This window comes from Musa acuminata, chromosome BXJ2-7 (genome assembly GCF_036884655.1).
Source record: "Musa acuminata AAA Group cultivar baxijiao chromosome BXJ2-7, Cavendish_Baxijiao_AAA, whole genome shotgun sequence".
Taxonomy (NCBI): domain Eukaryota; kingdom Viridiplantae; phylum Streptophyta; class Magnoliopsida; order Zingiberales; family Musaceae; genus Musa; species Musa acuminata.
The window spans coordinates 1,145,061-1,155,356 of record NC_088344.1 but is presented as its reverse complement, the minus strand read 5'-3'; the positions used below and the strand labels follow the sequence as shown (position 1 = coordinate 1,155,356).

Here is a 10,296-nt window from a genome sequence, read left to right as displayed (position 1 = left end):
TTATTGATAAAAATGATATTAATATATTTTTATACATTTTCTATATGTCAAAGTCTTGGTTCCCATATATTAGATTCCAGTAATCTTATTTAAGAGAAGAATAGCTACCACTGATCTGAGCAAAGGTTCATATGCAACTTCAGGAGAAGTATAAATATTTGTTTACTTGCAGATAACTGAAAGGTTAACCTGGTTTGCTGGACAGGAACAATCACAATCATACATTGATGCACTGAGTCTTGAATGCTTGTTCCAAATTCTTCAGTGTTTAGTTTCGTAACACCTGTAGACAGTTAAAAATAATTTTAAATGGACACATGAAGTACCTTACTGTAACATAAATTATCTACAAATGTAGCAACTGAGTCTGGAAAATTCTGAACATTTAGTTCTTTTTCAAATGGAATCTCCCTCAGGTTTGGACATATGACAATATTGAACATTGTGACTCCTTAAAACGGTGACCTGAAGCAATCAACGGCAACTAAACTTTAGAAGAAAGGATAAAAGAATAACCAAAGACAAAAACCCAAGTATGCTATGGCAGACAACACTTGATAGAGGATGCTTCCATGGAATGCACAAAACTTACTTGGTTCTGAAGGTCCGATAATTTTGACCAGCAGTAGTTTATGATAAGAACTGAATGCAGCACCAAAAATACTCTGCCAAGTAAACCTTGAAATACTTGTTGCATTGTCTGCAGACAATTAGAATAGGCCACTATCACCAAACAGTTCATCCAATCAACATTGATGCAAATAGAAGAATCTACTAGCGCCTACCAATCTCATTTTCCATAAGCTGAAAAATAATGGCAATGAATCCGAATAACTTAGTACATAAAAAACATCAAACATTCATTAATATGAAAGCTAATAAACCTAAGAACATGTTCCAAGCAACATTACTAGTTTAAACAATCAACTAAAGCTTTTCAATTTACATGCAGGAGCATACAACAGCAAAATGCTAGACAAATCCAGCACAAATATGAGCAACATTTACAAGTCTAACTTCTCGTTAAGAACTGTCGATGACATATTTCCCATATTCATACTGATGGCAGGTACAACAAATGATTATGTGAGTGAGCTTACAAGCTCAAGCATGGGTTTGCCTACAACAAAAGAAAATTTATGAACAAAGGTCTGGTAGCAGAGTGGTGAAGAATATAAGAAGAAGACTGAATAAGACTAATGGACAATGAGTTAAATACATAGCAGAAGACATCTCTCACCATATAATTTTTTCCCATAAATAGTGCCGATGGATTAAGCGAGAAGACACAACAAGTGATTCATGTGCCCAGGCAATTATCACCTATGAAGTAAGATATTTCTTTGAACAATTAGGGAAAATGTCACTTTTAATTCTTAAGCTGAATTCATTGCATAATCAACGGATAGTGCCTACTCTGACATCAAAAAAAGTTTCTGAACCTGAAAGAGAGTTTCTTTTAATGCTCTTATTTGATAATAGTAGTAATAATATTGTTAACAATGACGATGATGAACACTTCTCCATTCATTGTCTTAAAGTGAAAATCTATATCCCATTAGGTCTGAGATGAGTAAAAATGAAGTTGTCAATGTAAATTGAGTCATCAACCATTAGAAACTTGAACCCAAGCATTTTGGGAAAAAATTTTGGAAAATGGATCATCTTGGGGCATATGCAGACTGCAGAGTGATGATCCTCTCGTTTGACCAGGATACCAACTCTGACCACCATGTACTGAAGTTCATTCTGCCTCATCTTACCTCTACAAGAGGAAAAAATTAATTATACAAATATAATATTAGGAGCTGCTCTTGTGAAAAATTGGAAATTCACTTTGAAAGAAGCATGAAATAATAAAAGAAGACCTACTTGTAATGGTTATTATATCATGATATTGGAACAGTATCACTGAAGGATCTAATAAGAGGCAGACCCGTAGACATGTGGATGCATATCCAACAAGTTTTGTAGGTGTAGATGAAAGAGCCCATCTAACATTACCAATATGTTGCAAGATAGTGAGTCATGTGTAGCCTACGACATCAAGAAGCTTCATGCAAAGAAATAGTTAGGGTGGGATGGGAGGAAGTGATGGTAACAACTATCAACCAAAACATCTGACACCAGAACAAAAATCTTCTAAATAAAAATATAGAGATGCTCTTTAACTTATTTTACAATGATAGGACTCCTTGTTAGAAAACCTGACTCCTACAACCTACAAAGTTGACATCTTCTGATCAAGTGACACCACTAGGTTTATTCTCTTGACTTTCTTAATAGCTATTTAATTACTCTATCTAAGTCATCTATCAGATCTTCTCCAAGATTCCAAACATGAATACCAGTGATTGTGGGTTTACAACATTTTATTAATGTCAGCCCTCTGATTTTGCAATAGAAATCTGTATTTGTTTTCTTTTAGTTCTAAAAAAATGACATTTTAGTGGTTTTCAACAGCGACAAGCAGATCTTCTTCTTTTTTTTTCTTTTTTTTTTGAAATTTCATGGTTTCACAGAGATAAGAAGCTTCGTCACAAAAACGACTATGAAGAAAATCAACAAATATGAGGGTTAACAAGTATCATATCGTACAGGATATGTTGCAACACATACAGTGCAAGCAAATGATATCATAGAGGGTAATAAACATACATCTCAATGCTAGCCATAGTCCAAGAGAATCCCACAGGTTCTATAATACAAAACATGTGAAGAAGTGTGCCACGAACAAAATATGCAACATAATAATGAAGAATGAGTAGCAGACTGTGAACATCACATGAATTAGAATCGATTTAAGTAATGACCTCGCTTTCAGATTCAATCTATCGAGAAGCTCTGATATAACAGTGTTCATATGTAGCCTAACCCATGGCAGCATCTGAGCCAACGGAATCATCCTTTCATAGCTCGCAGTGAAGTCCTTCGCTGCGCTCAATTCCCCTATAACAAGAATCAAAATCAAAGAAAGACGAGCATTGCCGAGCAACGATCACAGAAAAGAACGATTCGTGGAGTCGGTGCCATATACAATCAATGATCGACATATCAAATTGCATCGAGAAGACCTACGACTTAAAGAGAGGTTCTCTCTTGCAAGAAGGAGAGCCAGCGGATGGATGAAGCTTCACCGAGTCCAGGACGCGGCACACATCGATATCCGTCACCTCCGCCCGCTGGAAGAAGCCTTTGAACCGCAATTGTCACTGAATCCAGAATCGAGCTCTAGCATCAATCTTGGGCGAAAAGAGGAGCGACATTATGGTTTCTGAGAGAGCTCACGACGAATCGCCGCTGGCTCTGCGGTTTTCATCGGAGATGAGATGCGGATTCTACAGACTCCACGGATCGATTCCTCGCCATTGGAGTTGAAGTGGCCCCTCGATGACTTCCGGAGACAGAGGGGGGCGAAGAGAGGATGAGACGAACCTGCCAAGAAGACGGACTTATATACGTGGGTCGAGGCGGGAAATTAAACTCGGGAGCCGGCTTTGAGATTCGTGCTACGATTCAAACATTGATTTCATATATATATATATAGAGAGAGAGAGAGAGAGAGAGAGAGAAAACAATCATAAGGAATGATTTGGAGTTATAATGGAATTGAATTGTCCCAAACATAAATAAAGATTTTTTTTACATCACATCAACTCATTATGTGTCATTCAACATTGTCAATTATGATATTATTCTTTTTCTTCATTTTTATTTTTTTTCTCATATGCATATTTCTAATTTTTATTCTGTGCAGTGAATATTTTTATTTTTATTTTATGTTATTCCATCCGGATAATCTATTTTAAATGAATGTATGGATGAATCATATTTTTATAAATTTAAAATATGATCCATTTTCTACGATACATCCGATATGATATGATATTTCCATTAATAACATTATAAAGGGTAAGGATAGAAATCAAATTTCTATCTAAGTTATTTTTTTTATAACAGAATATTTGGTTTTCTATGAAAGTCTCCTAAAACATTATTTCTATGAATTAAGATATATTTTTAATTAAATATATTTCATGATCTTTCAACCACAGAGAGAGCAAGTCAAAAAGGTGTACTACACCAAAATAAATATGCATTGTACTGATCCCATTTCCTCTGACTATTTTTTAGGTCCCCATTGTTCATGTCTCCAAGTCTGCCAACCAACTCTGTCATCTTCATGCTTTTCTAAAAGTTTCTCCCAGTAAGAAGAAGCAAAGCAGACCTCTATTTATAATTCAGGCCAACTGAACATTGTTCTGATCTTTCAGCAAAACCAATGTTGTGCCACAGTGATCATATCTCTCCTACCAAAAGAGCTGAAGTCACACCAACATCTTCTAATCCTAACAACAAATCCAATCATTAAGAATTCTTTTGTAAATCTGAAAAATATATGCTTTGATACAATAGATATTATGAGAGTTTTTTACAAAGTGAATAACTTCACATTAGTATGATGTGAAAAGCTTTATGCTTCTCTCAGTAGCTTCATTCTTCTCATTGCCAACTTTATCCAAGCTTCATCACCGGAAACCCAGCAAAGCTAATAGCTACATTCCTTTATAGATCAACAGCAACATATGGAACAGAAAGAACATTGTTTGTCTCACTCATTCTTCCAAAAATTCCTACACTCTTTTGTCAGAATAACTCTAAATGAAAAATTGAAACTATAATAACACCCATCTTGCGGTTTCGGAGTGGCTGACATCCCCCAAGAGTTCTTTGGGTCGATTTCGTCATTCCTTTTATTCGAGCATCTTGCTTGATCAAGTCGACAAATTGTCACACAATGAGAATTCTTGGTTTTCCAAAAATGAAAAAAGCTGGTTAAGTTGATTGTTAGTAGCTTAATTATTGAGGAATTGAAATCTTGAAGTCGTCTCTTGACTGGTTGTTCAGCAACAAACTCGGTTTTCCCTGGCAGATGGACAAGCAGACAGTGCCGAAGGTTTAATAGGAAATAGTACTAATTTCAGAAACAAGTTCAAATGGAAAGGAAAAGCAATTACCTTAGAGTTAATTTCTGAAAAGTGGCCATTCCCTAGTTGCTGCTGCAAGACATGGTTAACAACACAACATCAATTTTGTTCAGATTGTAGATCTAAAGAATTCATATGCCAAATGCAGCTCAACATTTTCACAAAAAAAAAGTTTTTTGTCAAACAGTTACGGATTGAAATGGTGTCAAAAGACTCAAAACATAGATCCAAAAGAATTTTAAGTACCGAAGTATTGGTAATTGTTTAAATAAAATATAGGCACCTGCTTTCATTGATGGATGCCGAGTCCACAAAAAATGTTAGGTTCATTTTTGGGATCAATAGATGCAAAACAACCTGCACTGACGGGAAAGGGAATAAATAATTACAAGTGATCAAAATGCATGATCGTTCTAAAGGTCAAAAGAAAAGGTTATAGTGTGGCAGAAGAAAGAAGATATTGGACCTTAATTCCATCCGGAAATCTTCAGCCACATCAGTAGAAACTGAGTTCTGTGTAACCATGCGAGTAGGGCAAGAGTTCCTCCACCTCTATCCGAGAGCTAGAACCCATGTTTTTCTTAATCCGGTTGTGATTGATTATTTCAACCTTTGCAGTAAAAGTACCATATACAGGTCTGTGGTCGGAGAATCTAGACTCCCCACGTACATAAGACAACTGAGTAAGACCTCTACCATACCATAAAATCCGGTCACACCTTCAACCAAAAAGGAGATACCAATCAGCTTCAACAATTTGATGACAGAAACAAAAAAAATAAAACCAAAATAGTCGGTTTAAGAAACCATCTATAATGAAGAAAACAGAGTGGGAGGAACTTTTAGCTAAAGATATGATTTAATATTCTACCATGCAGGTGTCCGCCGTTTCTCTTTTCTGTGCATGTCATCCCCTGTGTATCGATCAGAGTTGTTCGAGTATTTATAGGTGGGAGGAAAACATATCCTTCCTTCTTTCCATCCCTCAAAAACACGGCCACATCTTTGCTCCATTCGAAGCTGTTTCAGAAAAAAAAAAAAAAATTTAGAGATTTCGACTAGCAATTTTAGAATACATAACAAGGAATAGAAGAATCAACACTTTCAAGGCCACAAGGGATCTTTATCCCTTCTTATAGAGAGAATCTAAAAAGCATCAGATTCTTAATACCTCAAATGATCTTCATATCCTTGAAGTTATTCTAATGTGTTGTGTACAAAATCAAGAGATAACTGATAGTAAATCTAATGATTATATAGCACTTATGAAAGAATTGGTAAATCACCTGATCTTTTTCCAACAAAGCTCTCCAGTTGTGCATCTCAACTAAAGCCTTTGCGGACTGATATGAAAGAGCGATGCGGTAATTTAAATCACCAAGCCATATGATACGACTGACATTAAAAATAGAATGAGATTATGCTTAACATAAATGTTTGCTATTTTTTGCCCTTATGAGAAAAACATGATTGAACAATAGCAAGTTGTAAATATTGGGCTTACTCATGATCGAGAATTGTTTCACGAGTCTTCTCATCACATGCCTTTTGCACCCGAGGAAACCTCGTCTTTTTTAAAATCTCCATCACATCTAAGTTCCTCCGTGCTTCATCCCCCTCTTTCTGTCCTGAGGTCAAATGACTACAGATGAAGCAGAAGCTTGTTTGGTGCAAAGTCATGCTAATTGATATTGAACCCTGGAAAGAGCCAAAAAAAGATTGCCTTTGTATTCAGGAAGAGCACACAGAAGAGAAATTGTAAACATGTATTTGCAAAAGAACAAAAGACTTCCTTGTGTCACAAATAAGGCACGAAAAACAAGAATCTGTAGCTAACTTGTGCAGTACGACATGATAAAATAAGTGAAATGGGGCATTCTTCAATTGTTTGCAAAGTTAAGTTTGCAAGAGCTGATAATACAGAGGATATTTGCCAGAAATCAGGGTACTTTAGAAAAACAGTACGACTACCTTATTTCCAAGACAACCCATCAGTCCCCTTCCAACACAAGAAACCTTCAAGTTCTGTACATCACCCCTAATTTCACTTCGCACCCAAATTGTTAGAAATATGCCAACCATCTGCTTACTGGCAACCAAGCAATACCTAGAACTGTGACAAGTTATAATTCTGAATTTCTGAAATATTTTAGACTTATACCAATGAGGCAGAACCAAATGGAATTAATGAAATAAATCTTAGGAAAGGAGTACCCAGTGTGGGATGATGATCTATTTCTTTCTCCCATATATTGCGGAGCACCATAAGCATATGACGACGGTGAGAAAATTCCAGCAGAAGGAGATTGTTCCCCAACTTTCTCATCATCAGATGAATCTCCACATCTAAAATTTGAATCAAAATCACTTGGCCTGCTCCCAGTGCTTACTCGGTCACAAACACTGAAACGGCGATCCAGCCTTGGATGCAGTTCCATGATATCACCATTAATTCGTAAACTACGACTCATGGAATGGAATGAATGTCGGTGGAAGTATGATGAATTGTGTTGCCTCACTGAGGAACCCTCAAAATCAGCATCTAGCTCCACAAGTGGATCAGGAACTGGGGACGGTGTGCTATAGCTGCCACATCCATGTGTTCCAGGAAGGGTGTTCAGTGTCCTTCTAATGAGTGTCAACCATTTCTTTGCTGGACCATTGTCTTCTGCACCAAGAACATTTCCGGCATTGAGAGGAACAATCTCCTGAAATCTGGAAATACAGAAAGAAATGGCTCATCAAGTTTGCAATGCTATACCATGTGTCCATATACATGTTCCTCAAAAATCGTAAAACCCATAGGAGAGTGAAGAAACCAACCCCAAAACATATATGTCTGCAGGAGGTGAGGCATGAAGCCATTCCTCAAGATTCAAATTTTTTGGTGGAGATTTTCCACCAACATTCCATGTCGACACAAAAATTCTAGAAACACAAAAGTTAAGAATCACAATCATATCGGAGGCCATTGAGTAATTGCTAGCAAATATAAATTACCTATAGTCATGAACGTCAGTAGCTTGAGCCAAATCAACATCAGATCTTCTTCGTCGGGCTCGATCCATATTCTTCTTGTTCATTTGCTCTGAGGGCCAAAAAAACAAAAGCAAACGGCTATTTAGTTGTGGTCCAACTTAGTATAAGATCTACTAATGTCTTACCTGTTCTGCTCTTTTTCACCATGCATGCCTCACTCTCTGCAGAACCCATCCTCCATTCCCTATCGTCTCCTGACAGAACACACAGAATAATCAATAAAGAAAAAGGAATATATATATATATATCATTTGTGTACCTATGATACTATGAATTTTTATGAGTTATACACAGCTAGGATATGTAGACTGCAAAGTATATCAAGAGGATAATACTTCGATTGCAAGAAGAACCAGTGAGGGAAAGCCTATCAATCAGCAAGATATATGACATATCAAGTTCATGGAGTAGAGGTCTCTGGACCAGAACACCAATTGAGAACAACACACACATAACTCGGACTATATCTGAAAAATTAACTGTTATAGGAAGAGAAGCAATCAGACGTACCTCTTCCAACAAAAACATCATCATCCGCATGGAAGTCCTGAGATTTGTTCTTGATGTTGAACCATTTTCTAACCAGGGATTTGGACCATGAAAACTACAACAAAGTAAGAGAACAAATCAGGGCTAAATCAGCAATCTTTAAGACAGAAAGAGGAACAACGATAAAAATTGAATCTTTTCTGCAGTAGAACCTTGCTTTTCTTCGAGTTCTCATCTCTCATCGTTTCAACACTCCTTCATGCAGCCACCGATCGACGGTTCCCCTCCACCACCTACAAGTCTTCAGGAGTCTCGGCCTTACTGGGAACCCAATCGAGAAGAGCGGCAAAAGCCGGCGCTTTCACTGAGCACTACTTGAGAAAAGAAGAAGACCAAGGACGAAACAATCCCACTTCCGATATCCGACGCAACGATTCGAAAGATTTTTCCCACAGTGATGGATCAGCAAACTAAGAAGCCGCAAAAAAGCGACAAAGCCTGCAATCTCCCTCTATTGAGGTACATTACTCCAGGGTTACGTGCAGCAAACAACAAAGAAGTGAGCAGGAACCTAACCGGCCACTTCAAACCAAAGCCCAAGGAGAGGAAAAACCTCTCCTTTCTCAGATGGGGCTTCGATCTGAAACCTCCGGCTACAGGCCAAACGCAATGGAGCGAGAAAGATCAAATCTTGGACAAAGAAACATCAATTTCGGCGCTAAACGGAAGGAAAAGAGAGTAATGGAGGACAGGAATAAAGCGAAGAGAAATGATCTTTCTTTCTCACTTATGTAGACTGCCTTCCACCTCTCTCTCTCTCTCTCTCTCTCTCTCTCTCTCTCTCTCTTCCCCCACTTCTCTAAGACTATAGAGGCCTTTGCTCGCCCAAAATCCAGTAGAGTAATGCTTCACAGAGAGAAACAAAGGAAATATAGATTGTAGAACATGAAAAGAACAAGAAAACAAATGTTAGGCCGGCCTCGCCACCTTTCAGAATCTGCTCTTCTGCATCCCCAAACCCCGTCTGCAGTTGGTCTTATCTACCCTTCCTTCTCTTTGGGATGCAAGAGAGAAAAAATAGCGGAGAAGAAACATCAAAAGACAGAAACTTGTCAGAGAGAGCGAGAGAGAGACTGTTGCTTTGGCTGCTAGAGATCTGTTTCTAATGGGCAAATGTGCTTAGATGGGTAGAACTGTGGAACCATGGGCGGAAAGGGTCGAGAGAGAGAGAGAGAAACGAGTGTGTTCAGAAGCTGCTACCTCTGCAGCTAAAACTTCGACATATATGGGCAGAATGTGTCTAAATTCGCCCTTTTCTGACTCTGCTTTGTCCCATTATTTCTTCCAATACATTGTAACCATGGTTGCAATGCTTCGCATGCACTGTGTTCTTTCAGCAGAGTAGTAATCTACAAGGGAGAGGAATGTTCGAAGCTGTGGATGAGTTCCAGTAGGGATTTAGGCACCATAGCCATCGAGTGGCCCTGCAATCCCAGTGGGTGTTGGGCTGTCATCATGTGTTACCTCGGACTCTCTCTCTCTCTCTCTCTCTCTCTCTCTCTCCAGCTTGAGCTTACTGTATGGCTGTAAATGTTGGATGTCAATCGGCGACAGGATATGGTGTTCATGGTTTGCGTTTTAGAGTCCTGCCCGGCGGCATGTTTTAGCACCATAAAAGCCACACAATAATGCATGCGTTAGTGTCTTTGCTTTGGACCACTTTGGAATGCCAAGCGGAAGAAGAAGACGACTCCAAGCTATCTATCTACTTTTCCAGTCT

The 10,296-nt window shown here is 38.1% G+C and overlaps 1 protein-coding gene across 5 annotated transcripts; it reads right to left on the bottom strand.

Annotated features, from left to right (window-relative positions):
• Positions 1-4,368: 4,368 nt before the first annotated feature.
• LOC103990928 (type IV inositol polyphosphate 5-phosphatase 7-like) lies at positions 4,369-10,083 on the bottom strand. Of its 5 annotated transcripts, none has more exons than XM_065115786.1 (14): positions 8,729-10,083; positions 8,538-8,631; positions 8,153-8,221; positions 7,989-8,076; positions 7,812-7,916; positions 7,203-7,703; positions 6,957-7,101; positions 6,493-6,686; positions 6,275-6,383; positions 5,860-6,008; positions 5,455-5,707; positions 5,272-5,345; positions 5,019-5,060; positions 4,369-4,926 (listed from the first exon to the last, which is right to left on the bottom strand). In XM_065115786.1, exons 1-11 carry the CDS (start codon positions 8,756-8,758, stop codon positions 5,485-5,487), a joined length of 1,707 nt encoding a protein of 568 aa, XP_064971858.1. In that variant the 5' UTR covers positions 8,759-10,083; the 3' UTR covers positions 4,369-4,926; positions 5,019-5,060; positions 5,272-5,345; positions 5,455-5,484. The 5 variants fall into 5 exon arrangements, with proteins under 5 accessions (XP_064971858.1, XP_064971860.1, XP_064971861.1 ...); XM_065115788.1 differs by having other exon boundaries at positions 6,957-7,095; XM_065115789.1 differs by having other exon boundaries at positions 6,960-7,095; positions 8,729-10,082.
• Positions 10,084-10,296: the final 213 nt, after the last annotated feature.